General features: G+C 40.3%; 4 protein-coding genes across 15 annotated transcripts in view; 3 read left to right on the top strand and 1 right to left on the bottom strand.

The window, feature by feature from the left end:
- Positions 1–102: 102 nt before the first annotated feature.
- Positions 103–17,127, bottom strand: LOC105268241 (protein rolling stone). Of its 6 annotated transcripts, none has more exons than XM_011307615.1 (2): positions 17,106–17,127; positions 103–1,562 (listed from the first exon to the last, which is right to left on the bottom strand). In XM_011307615.1, the coding sequence occupies exon 2, from the start codon at positions 1,549–1,551 to the stop codon at positions 703–705; it is 849 nt and encodes a 282-aa protein (XP_011305917.1). In that variant the 5' UTR covers positions 1,552–1,562; positions 17,106–17,127; the 3' UTR covers positions 103–702. The 6 variants fall into 6 exon arrangements, with proteins under 6 accessions (XP_011305917.1, XP_011305911.1, XP_011305912.1 ...); XM_011307609.1 differs by lacking the exon at positions 17,106–17,127 and adding an exon at positions 4,739–4,929; XM_011307610.1 differs by lacking the exon at positions 17,106–17,127 and adding an exon at positions 2,439–3,070.
- Ca-Ma2d (Ca[2+] channel Muscle-specific alpha2/delta subunit) lies at positions 5,069–11,703 on the top strand. 3 transcript variants are annotated; one of them, XM_011307617.1, is made up of 12 exons: positions 5,069–5,241; positions 6,349–6,424; positions 6,556–6,637; positions 6,702–6,991; positions 7,132–7,520; positions 7,578–7,897; positions 8,211–8,471; positions 8,813–8,941; positions 9,393–9,754; positions 9,832–10,619; positions 10,697–11,349; positions 11,412–11,703. In XM_011307617.1, the coding sequence occupies exons 2-12, from the start codon at positions 6,351–6,353 to the stop codon at positions 11,691–11,693; spliced, it is 3,630 nt and encodes a 1,209-aa protein (XP_011305919.1). In that variant the 5' UTR covers positions 5,069–5,241; positions 6,349–6,350; the 3' UTR covers positions 11,694–11,703. The 3 variants fall into 3 exon arrangements, with proteins under 3 accessions (XP_011305919.1, XP_011305918.1, XP_011305920.1); XM_011307616.1 differs by lacking the exon at positions 5,069–5,241 and having other exon boundaries at positions 6,083–6,424; XM_011307618.1 differs by lacking the exons at positions 5,069–5,241; positions 8,813–8,941 and having other exon boundaries at positions 6,083–6,424.
- stj (straightjacket) lies at positions 11,882–20,231 on the top strand. 5 transcript variants are annotated; one of them, XM_011307620.1, is made up of 16 exons: positions 11,882–12,099; positions 12,457–13,585; positions 13,646–13,963; positions 14,336–14,392; positions 15,713–15,793; positions 15,852–15,926; positions 16,057–16,158; positions 16,247–16,318; positions 16,477–16,621; positions 16,717–16,768; positions 16,894–17,054; positions 17,125–17,245; positions 17,554–17,586; positions 17,987–18,264; positions 18,322–18,713; positions 18,841–20,231. In XM_011307620.1, exons 1-16 carry the CDS (start codon positions 12,017–12,019, stop codon positions 19,399–19,401), a joined length of 3,660 nt encoding a protein of 1,219 aa, XP_011305922.1. In that variant the 5' UTR covers positions 11,882–12,016; the 3' UTR covers positions 19,402–20,231. The 5 variants fall into 5 exon arrangements, with proteins under 5 accessions (XP_011305922.1, XP_011305921.1, XP_011305924.1 ...); XM_011307619.1 differs by having other exon boundaries at positions 16,702–16,768; XM_011307622.1 differs by lacking the exon at positions 14,336–14,392 and having other exon boundaries at positions 16,702–16,768.
- Positions 20,232–20,368: 137 nt separating this feature from the next.
- Positions 20,369–21,967, top strand: part of LOC105268298 (cathepsin L-like) — a 2,529-nt gene continuing 930 nt past the window's right edge. Inside the window, exons 1-5 of the mRNA XM_011307740.1 lie at positions 20,369–20,597; positions 20,782–20,934; positions 21,084–21,281; positions 21,400–21,757; positions 21,847–21,967. Coding sequence (XP_011306042.1) covers positions 20,505–20,597; positions 20,782–20,934; positions 21,084–21,281; positions 21,400–21,757; positions 21,847–21,967 — 923 coding nt within the window. The 5' untranslated portion in view covers positions 20,369–20,504. The remainder of the gene's footprint in view (positions 20,598–20,781; positions 20,935–21,083; positions 21,282–21,399; positions 21,758–21,846) is intronic.

Here is a 21,967-nt window from a genome sequence, read left to right as displayed (position 1 = left end):
CCTCAAAGACCCCTAGGGATTTTCTGGTCTGATGTCTGCATTGATTTGAAAATAGGAATGAATAAATCATTGCAATAGTAAAATAATTTTATAATCATTAAATAAATTGTGTAACATAAAGTATAATTCGTGGGTACGAACATCATTTATTCAGACTGAATAGTAATTTACAATTGTACATATTCTTTCATTAACAGAAAACATCGGAATAACATCGAGACTGTTCCCTGACCAGAAAATAATTATGTGGAATACTTCTACGGTAATTTCTACCTTCAATCGCCCTCAAATCACTCACTCAATTAATGATTCTATCAACTAGTTAATACCACTAATAAAAAATAATGGCCGACCCCTATTCATTTGGGATTAAGGATTAACTATCATGGAATATAATCAGCTGAGCATAAATACGGAGGAAATGAAAACATATGACATTGCCAAATGATTTAGATATTATTTTACAACTAAAAAACTGCACAAACCTCTACACCTACTCCACATCCAGGAGCTCCTATCATCATAAATAAATATTTACCCTAGTCCGATTTTTCAATCAGAAAAAAAAGCTTTTCCCCAATAAATTGACAAAAGTCATAAAAAAATTCGGTGTACAAAAAGTGATATTTGAATTTTTTAACGGAGAATTTCACGAGCAGCAAAATCTTCCTGGAAAGGACTGCATTCCCAAAACCTCAAGTCTCAAACGACCTCCGAGGTCTTGACCTTGAGAGGCTGCTGATTGCCAGGATCGGATTGCTCCTTGAGGTACTGCTGGCTGCGCTCATAGAGTCGGTCCCTGAGACTCACGATATAACACAAAAGGCAGTGGATAATGACGAGAAAAGTGAGTCCCCCGAGACACACGAGAATGGTTTTTCCTGGTTTCGCCCAATCGAGGACTGCATAAATCCTCGGATTTCCCTGTTTATCCAGCCCTCCAGCTGAATAATAAATAATCGTGAACATGAGATAGCAAGAGACAACGACGAGACACCACCAGCAGTGCCTGAGCCTGAGAGGTACCCTGGTAACGACAATATCGACGATCATGAGAAAACTGTTGCAGACATGCAGCAGAATATTGAGGAGATCGACCTGGTGAATTTTGGGATTGTAAACGGTTGCCCAGTAGGTGCCAGTGACACCGAGGGCAAGACTCGAGGTGATTGTGTAGAGAAACCAGTAAATCCTCTCGACGCCTCCCAATTTCAAAGTCACAGCGTCGAACTCCTGGCTCTTCTGGAATCGCCACCTCCTAATGACGAGGAGAAGACCCAGAAGGGACTGGATGAAGCCCAGGGCGAGATCCCAGTTGGTCAGGTAAATTGGCCAGAGGTGGGACTTCCCCAGGGGCTTGACACTCCCCACCTCGAAGATGGAGCAAATTATTATCGTCATCCAGGTGAGGCTGATGAGCCAACGGTAGCCGAGGTACCATCCGGATACATGGGAACTCCATCTGGGCTCGGAGAAGGCCCGGGCGTGCGGATCTGGGACCTTCTGGTGCCAGATGTGCGATAATTTGCGACACCAGATATTGTTCACCATCGCTCGACGACCTGAAATTCACACAGGGATTTATTCATTGCATTCACGATTCATACATAAACAGATCAATAATCTTGTCCTATAACTTTTTACGTGTTTTATTGGGCGTTTTTGTTTTGTTGATTTAACCCATCACTTGAATAATTGCCCTCAGGTTCTCCCCGGTGGAAAAACCAAATTGTAATAATGAAATTCCAATGTCTCTTTCGAGATTCACCGGATATTTGATGAGATAGACGAAATCGTCACCGATCTTAGTCAACACTGGAAATTTTCCAGTTGCACTTGCATGACACCGCGTGATCATCAGAAAAAAGGGAACTTCAATTTTCACCTCATACTTTACCCAAATCAAAAATAAAATACAGTCTCATCGTCCGGATTTAATGGCGAAAAATCAGGACAAATCCTTGGAGTTTATTTTTTTTTTTTAGAGAGATCGGCAATTATTGGACTAGACTATTAACGGCGGATGTCGGTTATCATCTCGCTTCCGAGTCCCCACTCCGAGGGTCTGAATCCCCCGTTTCACTCGCTCAGGTAGACGAGAGGGAACTGCAAGGATAATCTAGAAATTCGAAAGGACCAGGATTCACCCGCTGAATATATGGCCACTTTACGCACGGCCGCGTCTGCGCAAAAGTACAATTTCACCTCTCGATACGGCGCATTGTTTTTTCATTTAAAATTCAATTATTGGAGTCTTTAAAATTCAATTATTGGAGTCTTTAAAATTCAATTATTGGAGTCTCTTGTTATTGAATTGTTGATTGCAATTATTATTCAGTTATTCACTTTTTTTCTGAAATCGCTAATTCCTGCGATCATTTTTTATTTCAATTGCTAATTCTAGGAGTAGAAAACAAATTGTAAAAACAAAATCTTACAGGCAAAATTCTGGAATGTCAACGTCAAGGCTCGTCGAAGAGGCACTGTGCCCCACCTTCTGGTTATCACCATATTTATGTCGATTAGAAAATTCCAAATCTAGTAAACAAAAAAATTCCGATAATTCCGATAAATCGTTAGTTGCCCGAACCACGTCATCGCCCCCGTCGGCGGGTAAAAATCATAATCGATCGTAAGATTATCGGAAGCCCGTCCGTTTCATCCACTATCGAATTAATGTGAAAACACTTGAGAAAAATGACTGAGAACAAAAAAAAAACGATATCTATTTCTGAATTTTATCACTCATCACGGGCTCGTAACCTGAAGTTTTTCAAATTTAGTGTCATTTTTTTTCATATCGAATGGAGAATCATCGCGTCAATAAATTCATAACGACTTTTTACTGTCCGTGAAGGCAATTGTATGACTTTTAATTTTTTTATTTTGAATTTTGGTGTCGCGATGGAACAGCTGATCGTCAGGCGCTGTCTGAATCGAGTAGTAATTTTATTTCTTCATGAATGAACACTCGTCATTGACTGGAATGACTCGAACTTTTTAATTTTCCGAGATAATTTCCTTCTCACCGCAGAGTGCAAGAGGTTAATTATCTCTTGTACAGAATTGGTGATTAATTGTGAGAATAAGAACACTGACAAATGGCGACGAACGCCTGGAGGTGGAACCGCGCCATTTTCAAAATAATATAAACTATAAAAACCGATATTACAACAATTTTTATATCATTATTCGATCTTCATTGATTTTATGAAATTCATTATCGATTCGTTACAGTAACGTATATTAAATACGTCAATTATTAATAATAATAATAAATTAACGATGCATTTATATTTTTCGTTGTAAATGCTCACAATTAATGTTCACGGTTAATAGAAAATAAAAAATTATTATCGAGTCCATATGAAAAGAAATCAGAAATGAATAACATGAAAATGTCGATTTTTCTCCAATTAGACGCACTAGAAAAATATTGTGTTTCCATTTCAACAGCATCATTATTTGATTAATGATAACGTCACAGAAAAGATGTTTACGAAATGAACGACACCCGATTTAATCCGGAATTGAATTTCTAGTTCACAGTCGTGGTCAATAGAAGCAGATCTTTGACCTTTTTACAAATCTCTCATTAAAAAATCTTCAGACGTTTTAATTGATTTGTATTTCCAACGACTTCACAAAGAAAATCGTTGAAAATTAGCACTCATCAAATTTCAATAGATAACGCGATAAATAAATGCACTAGATTAAATAAAAATATGAATATTTAAAATAATATTCATTTACGGATTTCGGTACCATTTGTACGCTGCTTTGTTTTCACCTGGGGGGGCTGAGGGGGATTTTGAGGGAGAATGGATAAATAATGGTGTAAGATGTAATTGCAATGCGAATGTGTGAATCGAGTGACTACTTAACCCCGGGGATGACCTTACAACCGCTGTTCTCACGACCGGATCAACTTCAAAGCCCTCACGGAGTATTTCTATCAGAGGTCGCGGTCACCGAGAATCAATTACTAATTTGCCGTTAATTCGTCAGAATGTCGTGACATTATTCCGACATTTGTCGCGTGAGCATGAAATGAGGAACATTACTTTACATACGAGTCGTTTGAAGGGTTCATCTGATAATTCCCCGACGATAATTTCAGGCAATTTCATCAATTTCATTCCCTGAAATATTTTTACCTGAACCTGATTTTTTTCTCCAGGTGAATTAATTACCCATAAAAATATTGTTCTGGATTTATTTTATTTGTTTGATTCAGGGATTGATAATTGAATTCCAGAATTGGAAAACCGAATTTCCCTCCCGGAAAAACATTGAGCAAATAATTAGCGTGACGAAGGTCATCCGTGAGTCGTGCAATTACCCCATTTCCTAGGTCTTATCACTAATTCCATGACCACTAATTTCTTTTCTATTTCTTTGATTATCTATATTTCACTCAAAATCCACGACTCTTCGAAGTTCTAATAAAATAAAAATTAAGAAAAAGTGAAAAAAACTCTGCAGTGAATTCGTAATCAGTGGATATCTCGTAAATAAACACAGATACGCGAATTTTCATAATAATCTCTTTTGTAGACTGATGCGCGACCTGGAAAAAAGGATTTCACAAAAATTTCGGTATCTGTCCTCATTTAGAAGATATTGATGGATAATTGGGGTGATGCTAGATGCCCTTTTCCTAATTTACCAATTCACAGCAGGAGCTCTGATTAATTGTGGAAAATAATGTCACATAAGCACTTTGTTTTTCACGCACCACGTAGAGACGTCCTGAGGGGCATTTTAGTCCTGTTGTTGCCAACGATGGACAATAATTCAGGACTGTAATCGCACGTGTCTACACTGTGAGGCGGCATTGGTGACTCGTTGGAGAATCACTGGGTGACTGTCCGCTGGCAATATCACCAGACGTGTAAAATTCAAGCTACGGCCCAATAAAAATCAATATGAATCCATATTACCCCCATTCAACAGCTCAACGTGGGCAGACTGATTTTATTCCGTAACAGGAGTGGTGGTCTGATTATTCCAACTGTCAACGCCATCCATTTGTCATGAGTTTGCGCACCATGTAAACTGCACTCCAACGTCAGCAGGTGGTGGATCCACTACTCCTGATCATCACGTGGCATTTTTTTATTTTTTTTTTAAATTATTCACTGAAAATTAGTGGCTGATAAGCCAAGAGTTCATGGAAATCGCGAGCCCTCACGGTGTTCCGGGGAATATCCTGGAACCTAGGGGTTCCAGCTCCTCACTGTAAGAAGCTTTTTTGTAGAGAATTTTCAGAGCTGCAAATTTGATTCTGTTGAAATTTTTGTGTCACCCGTGGATTTCGTGTTATTTTTAAAAAATGGAGGGATTTTTTTGGATTCGGTTTTGCCGGCTCGATTTTTTGGTGGTGGCTTTTTTGGAAATATCTCGGAATCTCGGGGAGATACCAGAATTTTTGTGGGGACTTTTTTGCAGGTCTTGAGGGCGTGGGAAAAAAAGTTTATTTCGAAATTTTGGGTATCTCTGCTGGTTTAGGAGATTTTCGGGAGTTGGTGGTACGAGGAGAGCAATGCAAGATGGAACAGGAAAAATTGTTAGACATTTCATTAATAATTGTTTAGTCCAGAGTTATTTATGGACGATAGATTATAGTTATTACTTCTTCGTGTTCCAATGACGTCACCGTAATTCCTATTTCTTTTTTCAACAGGGGATAACAAAAAAGGGGATAACAATAAGCTGACCGTTTCTTTGATAACTCAAGGATTATATTTCAATGTCTAGACCAACTCCAAGACACAACTGAATCTGCACAAAGCATTCCCTTTCACAATAAATTACAATAAAACACAACAATTGAATTGAATCGGATAAAAAAAAAACAATTCTACAAGACTTTTATGTCCACTAGACTTCAGCGTATTCCAAAATTTATTTAAATTTTCCATAGAAAAGCACTTCAAAGAAATAATGAGAACTCGATTATCTACAAATTATTCTCCGATATTTTTTGCAGAAAAATTGTGCGGCTGAAAAAATCCCGGGAATTTAATGAGATTAAATTTTCGAGCGGAAAATTCAAAACAATTTTTTTAACCGTTCAGTTGAACACGTGAGCCCAACAATTTTATAAATAAAACACCCCAACTGGTGCACATACGCTCCAGCGTTCTCACTCAGAACTAGTTCCGTGGACCAAAAATAATCAGATCAGGGGAAAAAGTCTGGGACTGAGTTCGACATCACCTCGACACTGTCAAAAAAAAAAAGAAAGCGATAATGGCATCACGGGAGAATTTCCTCAATTAATTCATCTTGAAACGCCGATTATTTATAATTGAGGGGAATTGTTTATTTTATTTGTTTCGGTAGAAATGTTGCTGGGTCGAGTGAGCACGTGTCTATTGTTAATTATAGCCGGTGTTTCCCTGGCTCATGATGCGCAAATGTAAGTTGTTACTTGACAATAAATTAAATGTATCAATTCCAAATTCACAGTCCCCATTTTCTATCCCTTCCTGAACTAGAATTAAATAAATAATCTCCTCATGAATTTTTCATGTATATTTTAATCTTCAGTGTAAATCGTTGGGCCCAGAATCTTGGGAGTGAATTATGGGAGTTGGCGTTGGGAATAGCAAAACCTGAAGAACTTCGAGCTGTGAGTTTATCTCTTCCTCTTCTCATTAACAATTTGATAAAAAAAAATTATTCACGTAATTCAGAAATACAGAGAAATGAATGCGCGAGTGGAGGAGAAATCTGGCGAGGAGTTGATCGAAATAATCAGCGAGAGTGTTGGAAGAATGCTGAGAAGAAAAATGGATGCTGTTCGATGTATTCTTCTCCGAGCGGAGGAAGAGGCCCTGTATTACAACGATTCCGAGACAAATGTTGATGTTATTAAATCGAGTTTGAGATACGTCTCCGGGAAGTGGAGTTGGCTCACCAACGAGGACAATGCCACACAGGCTAAGATCCCCAAGAATATGCAGAATGACAGTTACATCTACAGGTATATCCCATTCAATTCCATCAATTAACAATTAATTAATGAATACTAAATGAGTCCCACCCCAATCCCCTAATTAATTCACTCCGACTCGAAAGATTTCCACCCAGAATTTCTATGAATAATTCTTCATGATTCTCCAGAGAAATGTCTCTGAATCCTGACTCCCATTTCTCCAACATCCCCGTGAACACGAGCTACTCATCAGTCCACATACCGACGAGGGTGTACGATTTGAATCCAGCAGTGGCACACGCTATAAATTGGACGGAGAGTCTCGACGAAGTCTTCACCCAGAACTACAGATCAGATCCAGCCCTGTACTGGCAGTATTTTGGCTCGATGAATGGCATGCTCCGGGTATATCCATCGATGCAGTGGAGAACCAGCGAATCAGCTGACGACGAGCAATCAGCAGATCTTTATGACTGCAGAATCAGAAGTTGGTTTATAGAAGCAGCCACTTGCAGCAAGGACATGGTGATTCTGGTGGATTCAAGTGGTAGCATGGAGGGAATGGGTTACACCATCGGTGAGAATTTGTTCATGTTAAATATGAATTGATGATAAAATTCAATTTTTATTTCAGCCAAGGCAGTGGTTGCCTCGATCCTCGACACCCTCTCGAACAATGATTTCGTGACAATCTTCGAATACACCAATATCACCGTCGACCTGGTACCGTGCTTCAAGGACAAACTGGTCCAGGCAACCCCCGAGAACATTAATACCTTTAAAACTGCCTCTGGCACTCTGAAACCTGGAGAGCAGGCCAATCTCACGGAGGCCTTCACCAGGGCATTCACCATTCTCAAATCATATCGAGAGTCCCGTGGATGCGGTCCTGATACTCCCTGCAATCAGCTCATCATGCTCGTCACAGACGGTGTCGCCTCCAACATATCAGAGGTCAATAAATAAAAAGCGCGGAAAAAAAATGTGAACGAATCGAAATCATCTGTGGCATTTACCCGTTTATCTCAGAAGCTATTGACACCACGACAAAATCTCAAAAGATCTTTTTTGTCGGCAGTTTGATGATCTTCAAATAAATTTCTTAACATTTTCACCTGAAATTCATATTTTTCGAGATAAATCGGTGTCTAGAAAATGAATAAATTCAACTCAACTCATTTCTTGATTTCGTTTCTCCAATTGATTCAATCCATTCTCTAATGGGGGTTAATATCCCAATGATTAATTTTTTGTGTCAATGAAAAAGGTCTTCGACGATTGGAACAGACAGACAAATGGAACGAGAGTGCCAGTGCGTGTTTTCACGTATCTCCTGGGTAAAGAGGTGACAATGGTACGTGAGATTCAGCTGATGGCGTGTGAGAACAGAGGATATTACACCCACGTTCATAATCAAGAAGAGGCCCAGGAGCAGGTGCTCAAGTATATCCCAGTGGTAGCTAGACCCCTGGTGCTCCAGGGCAAGTACCACCCCATCATCTGGACACACGCCTACGCAGACGTTTCCGTAAGTCCAAAATCCATCACTTCCTTGATCCTCACATAATTATAAATTGAATTCCAACGACAAAAAAAAAATCTCGAGTACAAAAACTCTCTACAAAAATTGAGTTCCGCATTGAAATCAAAATTATGAACGTCGTACGACGGAAAATACTGGAATCAGGCCATTAAGTATCAAATAACCCAAACGACAGCAAAAAAAAAATTATGAGAATGACGACGATATCACGATGCGCTATTTAATTATCAGATCGTTAAAATGAGTAATTGAGGGGAGAAAAAAAAGTAAATAATATTTTTATTGGTGGAATATGAGCGACTATTGAAGCTGTGAAATCCCGCCAGAATCCAGCCCTTGCCACGTGGCTGTGGCTGGTAATGGATCATCCGGAGCAAAAAGCGCGTCTCGAGAAGAACCTCGAAGCAATGCAACAGGGCGTCTCAATAAACGACGACAGCATCTACATAAAAAAGGTTTAAGAGAGTGCGAGACATCGCCGAAAATTGTGGCCGTTAATTAATTTTTTTTTTATAGAATTTATTCTGTAGGAAAGCTTGATGGATTTGACGCCCTTAGATACCCTAGATGTGTAGTCTCCTGGTGCCATGTTTTTTTTTTCATTATTGGATGACAGAAAGAAAATGTGATGATTTCAGATTTTTTTTTTCCTCATATATTTGTGTTTTGACGAGTGTCTCCCACGTGTAGATGATAAATCCTACGACAGACATGTTCTAAAAGAACTCCTAAAAAATTCTATTTTTTTTCCCTTTTCCTTTTTCCAAAATTGTTGATTTATTCAGGAATTTTATTAATTGAATCAGAAAAATCCGGGAGGAATTGGTGGAATTAAAAACGAATTCTGTAGAACATGTCTGTAGGTTGTCATTAGCTGTCACCTGATTCTCTGATTGCCATCATCAGATGAAAAAGGGTGAAGACGTGAGAAGAACAGCAGCTGAGGTGGAGTCAACTACTCGTCAGGAATACAGACTTCTCACATCGGTAAGTATTCCGGCATTCGATCTCAAGAGCAACGCGAATAACGATACAAGAAGAGCGAATCTCCTGGGAGTTGCTGGTACCGATGTACCCATAGACGACATCCAGAAGCTCACGCTTCCTTACAAACTAGGAGTCAACGGTTACGCCTTCATTGTTTCGAATAATGGATACGTTATATTGCATCCGGATCTTCGACCCGTCAGCGGAGAAATTTTAAAAGAGAATTATAATAGTGTGGATCTCACTGAAGTGGAGATTCTCAATGATGGGAGGAGACCCAGGTGAGAGAATATTCCATATAAACCGTTATGTATTATTATGTAATATAAATTATGCAAGAGTTGAAAAAAAAATGCAGAGATCCTGGAGAGCAGATGCTAGAGCTCCGGGCATCTCTCGTAAATCACACCCGGGGCAGTATGAAAGATGTACCTGTTAAACTCCATTACGACAACAGCCGGAGGGTGACCTTGGAGCACAGGAATTATTACTTTGCACCACTTCCAGGAACCCCCTTCGGAATAGCAGTGGCAATTCCGAATTACGGGAAGACCTGGATAAAAGTGGGAAATGAAATCGAGAAGAATCGTCAAGCTGGTATCGCAGTCAGTGATTTTTTTATCGGTGACAAGTGGCGGGTGCATCCCGGATGGGTTTACTGTCGTTTTCACTACCTAGAGGGTCACGAGTTCAACAACACCGTCGACGAGGTTCGGTATTTTCTGCATAAACTCAGTGAACCCGGTTGGGAGTGGACAGATCAGTACGAGGCGTACGAGATCGACTTCGAGGAAGAGGAAGTGCCGGATTGCACGAAGAAAGTTCTCGAGGATAACGATTACTACTGCAATGAGGAATTGATGCAGCTCCTGGTGTTCGATGCAAGAGCGACCAATCAGAGCTTCAACGAGGAGTTCAAGCACAGAAATCCGAGATTGAAGGAATTGGCGAATAATTATGGAGTTTTTTTGAGATTCGTCGCGACCCAGAGTGGTCTCACCAGGTGGCAGTATCTGAATAAAGAGTTCAAACCAGCTGGACTCAATCCGCGATTCGGTGACCTTCACAGGAGGGCTGTCAACGAGCCCTGGTACAAGGGCGCAATTTTTCAACATCAGATTGACCCGGAGAGCATCTCCCTGTCAAGTAAGTTAATTATTCAACGATCAGACGTCCACAAATGAATTTTCTCGTAATGCAATATCTCGTTTTTTTCTCTCAAGTCCCAGGAAAAGGTGGTGAGGACGCTGTGGTGACTGTTTCCATGGCGGTTTATCCACGCGATGGTGGACGCACAGCGTCAGCTGCTGTGATCGGTTTCCAGATGCCGATGACGTACCTCTTCGAGAGATTTCTCGAGATAACTTCTGAGACGACAAACGCTGACTTCAACTGCCAGACGGAGGGCCTCGACTGTTACCTGGTGGACCAGAATGGATACATCGTGATATCAGAGGCGCACAATGATACCGGGCAGTTCTTCGGGGTAATCGAGGGTCCGGTCCTCCAGTCGATGGCCAGTCAAGGCTATTTCGAGACAGTGGAGATTTATGATTACCAGGCGGTGTGTTATTATATTGGTCTCGAGGGCACGGGGTCAACACTTCTCACACCCTTCAGGCACATCTGGAATATCATCCTCTGGGCGTTCGCCCGGACTGTCTGGATGGCCTCGCAGTTCATTGATGTACCCCAGGTGCTCTCCAGAATACACTCCGAGGATGATCTGCCTGAGAAGCCTCCACCCCCCGAGGAAGTCAAGCAGTACCACAAGTGCGATCAGAAGAGAATTCTTTACATGATGAATCAGACGAGATCTGAAATTCCCATCAAGGACATCCCTGACGTATGCTCGAGGCCGTTCTATGCGCAGAGGGTAAGTCCTCATATATTTGAAGATTATAATAACTTTAATTATCGAAATATCGATTTCCCCAGGTCCCCCAGACAAATCTTCTCCTCGTGGTGGTAAACTCGTTGTACCCCTCCTGCTGGGGTAGACTGGAGACAGAACCCATTGAAATCAGCCCCAGGGAGTACGTGGAGGACGAGGAAGACGCTGCGTGTTACAAAAAAAAAATCAACGATCTACCCAGGAGACGCCTGGAGAAGTGCTTCACCGAACATCCTCTCGAGGACGAGATCGACGCGTGCGGACGAGGGACAAGACTGGAATTACCACTATTTCTTTTATTTATGTATTTAATTGTCCTGTTGTAAATAATTTGAATAAAGAGATTTGAATTTTGAAAATTCGAGAGGATTTCCATTATTTCAAAAAATTTCACAACTCCCTGCATCAGCTGACACTGACACCTCATAAATAATCCACTATAGGATAGCAGATGGTGCGCGCACGCTCGAGAATTTGACCCAGAGGGTGATCGATACCCGCAGGAAAGGGAACAACTAGGTGGACTACAGTTGCCATCAGCCTCGTTCGTCAGTCCAGCGGAATTATTCACAATTTAATATATGATCGAATCTCCGTGTGATTTTTACGAGTGAAATTTTCAGTTGATTTTATCATTTTTCATAGAGGGATGAGGGAATGTTTACTGCCAATTCTACTTGCTGTTATCATTGCATCAACACCTGGAGAAGGCGACGTTGTATCATTCACCACGTAAGTTGCACCCTTACACTATTCCAATTTATCTGCGCAGGATTTGGGATTGTCACGTGAATAATTAAACGTCGGGATGTAGAGGATTTTCGGGGGGTGGGACGGGAGAGATTGTTATGAGAATTCACTGAATTCATCGATGGGGGATATAATTCTGGTGTCACTCGAGTGTAGGGGATTAGATGTCACGTGAACTAGAGGTTGACGTGTTGTCGGGGGAAAAGTGTTTGTACAAAATTTCCAAGAAAGAATTCAACAACTCCGGTGGAATTATAACAGGTCCTTGAGTAATTGGAAAATCGTGGATTATTAATTATAAAATTATAAATAGTAAAGTCTCTCGGTTTTGTTATCCAGAGTAAAAACATGGGCGCACAAACTCGGCTTCGAGCTGTCACAGCTTGGAAAATACGTGATAAACGTGCAAAAGTTCGAGGACAGCTACAAAACAGCCCAGGTAATACCCCGAGATGGTAACGCCCTGGTCCATGAGATCGCCAAGGATATCAAGGCTATGATGGAGTCGAAGATGTCGGCAATCAGGAGAATAATGGATATTGCCGAGACAGTGGCCCTCGATGACGAGCAATTGGACGTTAATTATACGTACACTAACGCGAAAAACGTCTCCCAGGAGCTCCAGTACAGTGTGCACTTTGGTGGTGATGTCAACACGTCGATGTCATCGGTGCACGTGCCAACGAATGTCTACGACCGTGCACCAGCTGTGATAAAAGCTATAAAGTGGTCAGCCCGCCTGGACGACACCTTCATCAACAATTACAAACACGATCCAACGCTGTCATGGCAGTATTTTGGCAGTGCAACGGGTTTTATGCGTCAATTTCCAGCGACAATCTGGAATCCCAAACCAGTGGATTTGTTTGACTGCAGGACCAGGGGATGGTACATCGAGGCAGCCAACAGTCCCAAGGACGTGTTAATCCTGGTGGACACATCTGGGAGTATGACGGGTGTACGCAAGGAAATAGCAAGGCACGTTGTCAATAATATCCTGGACACCCTCGGTAATAATGACTTCGTCAACATCATCACGTTCTCGAATGAGACCCGTGAGGTCGTTCCTTGTTTCAATGACACCCTAGTGCAGGCGAATCTCGGGAATATCAGGGAGCTCAAGGAAGCTATCGCTGAACTCTCGACGGAGCGGATTGCGGATTTCGAAATGGTTCTCGTTTACGCTTTTCAGCTTCTCGCGAGGTTCAGGAATGAGACACGGGGTGCAATGTGCAATCAAGCTATCATGCTTATCACTGATGGGGTGCCTTACAATTACAAGGACATCTTCAGGGAGTATAACTGGGGTGGTAGCTCAGATGAACCTGATAAATACGATATGCCTGTCAGGGTGTTCACTTATCTCATTGGCAGGGAAGTCACTGATGTCAGGGAGGTCCAGTGGATGGCCTGCGCCAATCGGGGATATTATGTGCATTTGTCGACATTTGCGGAGGTCAGGGAACAGGTGAGTTCCAGTGAAATTGTCCATTTAAAAAAGAATAGTGATAATGATTTTGGGGTCCAGGTGTTGAATTATGTGCCGGTGATGGCGCGTCCTCTTGTTCTGGGGAAACACGATCATCCCACCATCTGGACACCAGTCTATGCCGACATCACAGATCCAAAAATGGCTGATTGGCTGTGGGAGCAGAAGGAGTGCGAGGACCAGAAGGAGAGGGTCCTCGAATTCCGGAGGAACAGGCGATTGTACATGTCCAATTATCAGAGGGACAGAAAATTAATGCACAAACCTAAAAGACATCACGGTCTCCACGACGAGATGCAGGAGTATCAGCTGATGACATCAGTCAGTATGCCGGTGTATGATAGAAGGGAGAATGCGGTAAGTAATGAATTATCAATTCAGTATTGAAGTGGAAACACGAAAAAAAAAAATTATAACCCATTTATTGCCCTCGTAAAATCATTTGTTATATTTCCACTCTCCGATTCGTATTCGTATATTTTTTTACTTTCAGCTAATTTATTTATTGATCTAGAAATTAAATTTTTGGGGCGGGAAAATATTTTTGGGATAGATAATTGAATCGAAAGGGAATACTTCGTTTTTCCACTTTGATTACGGGTGAATTAATAAAAAAAAATGATTGGAGAATTAGGAAAAAAAAAATAATCTAGGAAATCAATGATGCCAGATAGAGGATGAGACTGAAGAATGTGTATGTTTCTCTTGTAAGTCGACGTTTGTCCACAGAACATAACTGAGCAAGTGCTGATCAAGGAGGCGTACTGGGTGTCCCAGACACGAGAGGTTCGGTGTTAATAAACAAAGCAAATGAGATTATTAACGCAGATATGATTTTTACAGTGCATAGAGCTCCCTTGACACCCATTCTCAATTCTTGAATTCATAGATTCAATTTTTTTCGTTCTATTTGTTATTGTTATTGTTTTTTTTGTTTAGGTCTACGTCTGTCTGCTAATTAATTTTTCTTTTAATTAGTTTTTGAACGTTATGCGGAAATAAAATGATCAATTCAAGAATATTTTACCAGTTTTACAACAGGTAATTTTGATTTCGATGGAAAAAATTGAATTCTTGTCTTGATAATTCATTATTTCCCCAATAGCTGGGATTTTTTATTCTTAATGAGCATAATTCCCTCGAGACAACGTGTAGCAATGAACTTAAGGTCCTGCCCGCTGGATTGTCAAGAGAGAATAAAGGGAATGGTATCAGATATGAAATATTTTCTTTGATTAGATGATTTTATTAACATCTAAGGGTACTTATGTATAATCGTAATACAATCCCACTACACGAGAATTGAAATTATGCATTAGTTTATCTTTAGAAGGGGATCCTCACATTTTTTTTCTTCATTTTCTTTCGTAACAAAACGACTGAAAAAAATCTGAAAAATAATTCAATCTTCATTCTATAACGAGAAAGATAATTATTTTTTTTTCTACTTTTTTTCATTGCATCGATGTATGAATAATATGTATGAATAATTTACGCTTTGCTAAATTGTGCTTTGCAGTTGTGCTAAGCAATGAATAATATTGTGTTAAATGGCTCGCCCAGAATCAGCTACTGAATTTTTCAGGTTTTTATCCGCTTTAAAGTGACGATATAACAGTTAAAATATCTAATATAAATTTATAGAATTCTCATTTCCTCTGCTAATGCGGAGAGAAAATGGACATGAATATTTTACTGTTATAGAGATAATTATTGCTATGTTGTTTTAATTTTTGTTATCATTAAAAAATACTCTGCAATGAAGTACTAAAGAACAATAAAAAGGATCTCCTTGATTGATTATTCCGTCGTTGCAATGCGAATAGCTGAAACGACTAGGAAATAGCGTCTGCCAGAAGTGAAAAGTTGATAATTTTAAAGTAGTTGAATTATTAGTTTTAAAATTTGTACAAAGTATAAATTATTCATAATACTCTATGGTATTCTTTAAATCTTTATTTTCATATGCTAGCTGAATCTTTATTTAGATAATTTCTTCGTAATTTATAGTTAATTCAGATAAATCGAGGTAGCTGTGCTTAATAGTTCTATTTTCCGGAATTTTCAATGTCGAATTTTGGTATTCATCATTTGGGGATGTTTCAGACGAGAATTGCTGATTTATTGGGAGTCGCTGGAACCGATGTACCCATTCAGGAGATACAGAAATTAATGTTACCCTATAAGGTATGACTCCTTGCTAATTTATTTTTCAAACAATTGATTATTCCATTTTTTATTGCAGTTGGGCGTGAATGGTTATGCCTTTATTGTCACCAATAACGGCTACATTCTAATTCATCCTGACCTCAGACCAGTTGTGAGTATCAAAAAATAAAATTCCCACTTCTTTCCCAAAGGAGAAATCCAAAGAATTAAATTGAATTGTAATTGAAATATTTTTTTTCAAATCGGAATAGAATTTGAATGTTGATTGATGGATTTTTCAGTTCCAGGGAATATTAAAACCCTCGTATAATGCCGTCGACATGGCAGAAGTCGAGCTCTTGGAACTCGGAGGACCACGTGACTTTGACGCTATGATTCTCGGGGTAATTTATTTCATTTCACAGAAATTATCGAGAAAAACAAGCCGGTCTAATGAACTTCTCTATTACGATCAATTATCCCTGCTTCCAGTTTCGAGAGCGAGTTATCAATCAAGAGAACGGTACCGTGAACCTCAACACGAAATATCATTACGATGATATGGTGAGTCAGTGTTTAATTTTACCTAGACTAGACATAAAATGACAATTACTGAAATATTGCACTGGAATTTTCCTCCAGAGGCAATTGAAAATGACAATAAGTAAATGATTATGAATTTTATCATTGTATGAGGACCGAATGGTTGAATAATTTTTCAGAGAAGAGTTGGTCGGGCCAAGAGAAAATACGATTTCACTGGAATCGATAAAACGCCCTTTACAGTGGTGGTGAGTTTGCCATTGTATGATAACGATAATTATCGTGTTCACGCCACCGAGGAGCTGCACAGAGCCCACGTCAATGGTACATTAATCAATAAGATAGTCAGTAATTTTTTTTTAATCACACCCCTCTCGAATAATTATGGAATTCATCTGGGACAGGTAAAAATGCGACAGACTACTTTGCGGACAGTAACTGGCTGGTGCATCCTGATTGGACATATTGCAAGTGAGTTGATGACTCAATTAATCCCTCGATTAATTAAATTCCCCGAAGAATCTCTCCCTAATTGTGAGACAAGATAGGATTTTAGCTTTCGATTCGTTTGATTCGTGGATTTTTATGTTCAACAGATATCATTATAAGGACGAGCACAGGTTTGAGACGCCCGAAAAATTGTTTTTACATTTTCTGGAGCGTACACGTCTGCCAGGATGGTTCTGGAGTGATAAAAAATTACCCTCCCAACCACCTGAGTTGTCTGTCACGAATTCCGGAGGTAGTGGATCACATTGTGAGTCTCCAACTTCATTGTCTCTCAATTTATATCTGATTCTAGTCTTACCTGGTTATCCGCCTTTCAGCGAGCTCATCATCAGGAAAAGACTCGTTCTACTGTGACCGCTATCTATTCCAAAGTCTGGTCCACGATGCAAAGGTAACCGGGTGGTTTGCAAACATCAACACCACACGCGAGGAGAAAGGGTGAGAAAAACGAAACACCACAGAACACAGCATCACTCGCGTTTGTGTCTCAATAAATAAAAGAAAAAACGTTGACAATGAATGAATGGATTTGGCTGCTCTGTTTATAATCGTTTCACACAAGCCGTGCAGAGTTAGAAAATTAGTCGTCACCTTAGAATTCAAAACTAAATAAAACTTAGGCCGCGAGAATGTGTAATGAATAACTGCACTGCATTGAATCACTCACTGTGTGGGCAGTTTTTTTTTTATTAGTGATTACACCTGTTTCCTTCTTACTAATGTTTAACCACTTTGACGCCATGCAGACCTTTAGCTAGGCTGATGAATCGCCTGCCCAGGTAACGCCTTCACATCGCACCTTAATTTTTTATTCACTGAAAAATCTCACGATTACCCGCCATTTCCACTGGTTTTGATTATTCATTTTTCCTACCTCATCTCCTTATCTCCTACTCATTTCACTTGTCATTTATTCCTCACTCATTCTTCAAACAAATTTTCATTTTACGATGCACATTATTGCACCAAGCTTCTCGATGTCTTCAGCACCGAATATCGGTGGCGGCAATTTTGTTTGCAGATGACTCTGCAATCGCCCTTCATCCCTGAAGAGTGATGAGGGATAACTGTGGCTGCATATTCGATAAACGAGCCGATAAAACTCATTCCCAGACCTCTGAATCTATTTCTGAATTATTCCTTTACTTACGGAATTGATTGGAAATAATTATTTCACAGGAAAGAGTTTCAACATCGGTTTGAGTTGGTTCTCGCTTTTATGGCGACACACAGTGGTCTCACGAGATGGCAGGACCTCGCCCAGGAGGAGACAATGGACCCCCTGTTACCTGATGAGCACTTCGGCAGGATTTATCCCAGAGCGATCGACGAAATTTGGTATAAACGAGCTGTGGAGCAACATTATGTTCAGCCAGACAGCTTTGTCTTCTCAATTCCACCTGATGAGATTGCAGATAATTTGACACTGGTGACAGCCAGTCGGGCGATATTCACCGGTATGAGAATTTGGGAGAGGTCAGGGTGGAGATGATGATCATGGTCGAATGTTTCAGGAGGCAACGGAAAGGGAAAGGCACCTGCTGCAGTTGTCGGCTTTCAATTCAAGCACACAGCCCTTCAATCCATCTTCCAGAATATAACGTTCAACTGCGAAGGGGCATCCAACTGCAGCCATCACTGCAACGACTCCTCACTCGAGTGCTATCTTGTCGACAATAATGCCTTTATTCTCGCTTCGTCGGATGAGTCTGACGCTGGACGATTTTTCGGTGAGGTCAGGGGTCCTGTACTCATGAGCATGGTGAGCGAGGGCATCTACGAGAAAATCACAATCTTCGATTATCAGGGGGTGTGCTTCATGTCTCGTCAGACCGCAAATGATGGAAGCATTCTTCTCACTCCTTGGATTACCCTGAAGAGAACTCTCTCCTGGTTATTTGCCCAGGTGAGGGTCCACTGGATCGTAGCCAATTGTCCGTTTTACCCCAATGCCCCTTTGAAAACAATTTTTTTTTCTTTTTTTTTTATATTAATACGGTATTGTCGTTCGACGTTGCAATTGGTAATTTCAGGTCGTTTACACATGGGCGAAATTCGGTCTCTGGGAAACGGATTACGCCTTCGCTCAGGAGTACGACCACGATGAGCACCTGGAGAATGGTGACACGTTGCCACCGGAGGGCAGTAAGCCCCCGGCTTTTGATCCTCGGGTGGTCATCAACCGAACAAAACCGACTCCCTGCGACCAAGAAGTCGATCTCTACCTTCTTCGAAATACCTCGTCCCAGGTGTACGACGTGTCCTTCAACTCCAGCAAGGGCTGTGACAGGCCCTACGTCGTCCAGCCCGTTGATTTCAGTAACATGTTACTCGTCGTCGTTTACGTGGATTGTCCTGGCACTGCTGACTTCAAGATCACTGTTATTCCTGAAGAGATAAATTATCCAAATGCCTCCCTGGCCTGTCAGAAGGCTAGTGACAGCCTCAAGAGGAGGCGCCCCAGCTCCTGCATCAGGAGTCATCCCAGAGAGAGTGAAATTAAGGACAGATGTGGCAGGGCCACCAGTGTCCAACTTAATTCAATCCTTTTTCTACTAATTGCTCTGTCCACTCTCATGGCAATTCGTTATTAATTTCTCCATTGGAGTTGGTAGGCGGTAATTGCATCAACGACTGATAATACATTACGATATGTTCAGAGCTGATGTCAAAATTATTGATGATTGTTTTGGGAATGGTGCAATTTTCCTGCACAGTGCATGTGTACTAGTATTAAGAACGAAAATTCACGGCGAAAAAAAAATTCATGAAAAACCCCACGATTTCTTCATGATCAAAAAAATGAAAATTAAATAAAATCAATAGAAAGTCTAATGGAATTGTTTACCGAATTCGCTGGATTTTTCTATGAATTTTTCGTACGTGTTAATTAATCGTGCCGATAATTTTGAAATTTGTCATTAATGTTCAATTTTGAAGTTTGAAAATGAAATTCGAGGCAGCCCTGAATACATCAGAAACCTGAAATAATCGAATATATGAAAATAATGGACCACTTGTGCATGAGAGATTTAATTACCGGAGTAATGTACAGGATTTAAAATCTGATATCGATAGATGAATTCCCCATAATCTTCAACCATTTGTACATTCATTATCTGTACGTTATTTAATTTAGCGACCAGCTAGATTCAAATCTTAGATAGAATTTTATAGAAATTGAGAGACTAAAATTAAAATTACGTTCTCACGTTCACAATTCCGCTTTGTAAATTCATCTGTTCAACATCCACTATATCGAGTAAAATTAATTAACATTAATTTTGTAAATTGATGTAATATAATAATGGGATGATGAAGTGTAAAGATTGTGTGCCTTTCGTTGAATTGTACGGCACGCGGTTATAAACTTAAATCTTGTTGTATGTTTTTCAAATAAATTATGGAATCCTACTGTTCCAAACTGGTTCGATTGATTTTCCCAATGGATTAAAGTTCATGTCAACGTTTCAAACAATATTTGTTCACTGTGGAAACCACGTGGTCTCTTCTCACACAACCGCATTGTCCCCACCTTGACTACTCGAAACCCTATAATCGACGAATGACTAACACCCAGCCATTGCTCTTTGTTTGCTCTGAGAACAACCTGTAACTCGGGTTTGTTCCAATTTCTTCAATTGTATTCCCAATCTCTTCGCCTGAGACTCCTCACGACTAAAATCCAGACGCCAGGATGAATACTCTGGTGACTATCTTCTTACTCCTGGTGCCTTGTCTCAGTATTAATCTCGAAGAGCTAATGCTACAAGAATGGAAAACCTTCAAGGTAGAAAAGATTTCTTATCTATTGTATAAGTTTTTACGTCTTCTTGGTGTTGATAATATATTCAAATGAGCCAGTACGTGCTTTCACAGTCGTTGAACATCGTGCATTAATTTTTTTGCTTGATTCTCTTCTCAGGTATTAATTATCTTGTGTTTTTTATGGATTGTATTTACAATTATTATAGCTTCAGCACTCAAAGAACTACACAACCAAAACCGAGGAGAAGTACCACATGAAAGTCTGGATAGATAATAGACTTTTCATTGCTCAACACAATTCGAAGTATGCGAGGGGAAAAGCTTCTTTCACGGTTGCCCTCAACGGATTCGCTGATAGGGTTTGTATATTATTTGGTGTGAATATTGCTCTCCATACCGCAGAATTTTCAGTACGACTTATTATGATTATGGTGACAATGAATTCTCATACCTGCGATAGCGCAATTTGACTGGAATTATTTTGTAGCAATTTTCTATTGGATTCCAGAATAGAGCGGATGTCCACAAAATGAGAACTGGCTTCAAGAAATTTCCAGAAAAGAATTTAACTGGTTTTGAACGCGGGGCATCGTTCATTATACCAGCAAATGTGATTTTTCCTGATTTTGTGGATTGGGTGCCTGAAGGTGCAGTGACCCCTGTGAAAGATCAGGGTGAATGCGGGTCCTGTTGGGCGTTTTCCGCGGTGAGGAAATTGAAATGAATTGATAAGCCCAAAATTTGTTAGGAAATTTCATTGAATTATTATTGGAATTCATTGGAGTGTCGATGGAAGACAAAGATGAATAGTCAATTAATTACAGACTGGCAGTCTCGAAGGTCAGCATTATCGGAAGTCAGGTAAATTGGTCTCCCTCAGCGAGCAGAACCTCGTGGATTGCGCCAACTGGTGGTACCTGAATTTTGGGTGTAACGGGGGTGAAGTAATTCATGCTTTTCGATATGTCAAAAAATATGGAATCGATACTGAGTCGAGTTATCCATATGAAGCGAAAACTCACAAGTGTGACTTCAAGAAAGACAAAATCGGCACCACTGAAGCTTCTTGGGTAAATATCCACAAAGGCAATGAAGAGGACCTGAAAGCAGCTGTAGCTACCATGGGACCAGTCTCTGTGGCTATCGATGCCTCATTACGTTCATTCCAATATTACAGTGACGGTAAAAAATAATTTTCTATCAGAAAACGATGAAATTCAAATGCCATGTCTGTCTCATTTTTTATCGCGACTATTTTTTATTTTAATCAGGAGTTTATGAAGATCCTGAATGCTCACACCGGCTGAACCATGCGGTGCTGATAGTGGGATATGGAAATGAGGGTGGGAAGGACTATTGGCTCGTCAAAAATAGCTGGGGCACATCCTGGGG

This window comes from Fopius arisanus, unplaced genomic scaffold (genome assembly GCF_000806365.1).
Source record: "Fopius arisanus strain USDA-PBARC FA_bdor unplaced genomic scaffold, ASM80636v1 scaffold00055, whole genome shotgun sequence".
NCBI lineage: Eukaryota > Metazoa > Arthropoda > Insecta > Hymenoptera > Braconidae > Fopius > Fopius arisanus.
The sequence above is the reverse complement of the archived record's forward strand: the minus strand, read 5'-3'. Positions and strand labels throughout refer to the sequence as shown.

What these genes read in the sequence shown, in the direction of transcription:
- LOC105268241 (XM_011307609.1), bottom strand. Translation starts at nt 4,838, where the DNA reads ATGCCGCCTCACAGTGTAGACACGTGCGATTACAGTCCTGAATTATTG. An exon ending in CCTCAGGACGTCTCTACGTG is followed by an intron (nt 1,563 to 4,738) that starts GTGCGTGAAAAA and finishes TGTGAATTTCAG; the next exon opens with GTCGTCGAGCGATGGTGAAC.
- Ca-Ma2d (XM_011307617.1), top strand. Translation starts at nt 6,351, where the DNA reads ATGTTGCTGGGTCGAGTGAGCACGTGTCTATTGTTAATTATAGCCGGT. An exon ending in AATGATGGGAGGAGACCCAG is followed by an intron (nt 9,755 to 9,831) that starts GTGAGAGAATAT and finishes AAAAAAATGCAG; the next exon opens with AGATCCTGGAGAGCAGATGC. An exon ending in GGCCGTTCTATGCGCAGAGG is followed by an intron (nt 11,350 to 11,411) that starts GTAAGTCCTCAT and finishes CGATTTCCCCAG; the next exon opens with GTCCCCCAGACAAATCTTCT.
- stj (XM_011307619.1), top strand. Translation starts at nt 12,017, where the DNA reads ATGAGGGAATGTTTACTGCCAATTCTACTTGCTGTTATCATTGCATCA. An exon ending in AATATCATTACGATGATATG is followed by an intron (nt 16,319 to 16,476) that starts GTGAGTCAGTGT and finishes ATAATTTTTCAG; the next exon opens with AGAAGAGTTGGTCGGGCCAA. An exon ending in GCACAGAGCCCACGTCAATG is followed by an intron (nt 16,622 to 16,701) that starts GTACATTAATCA and finishes CATCTGGGACAG; the next exon opens with GTAAAAATGCGACAGACTAC.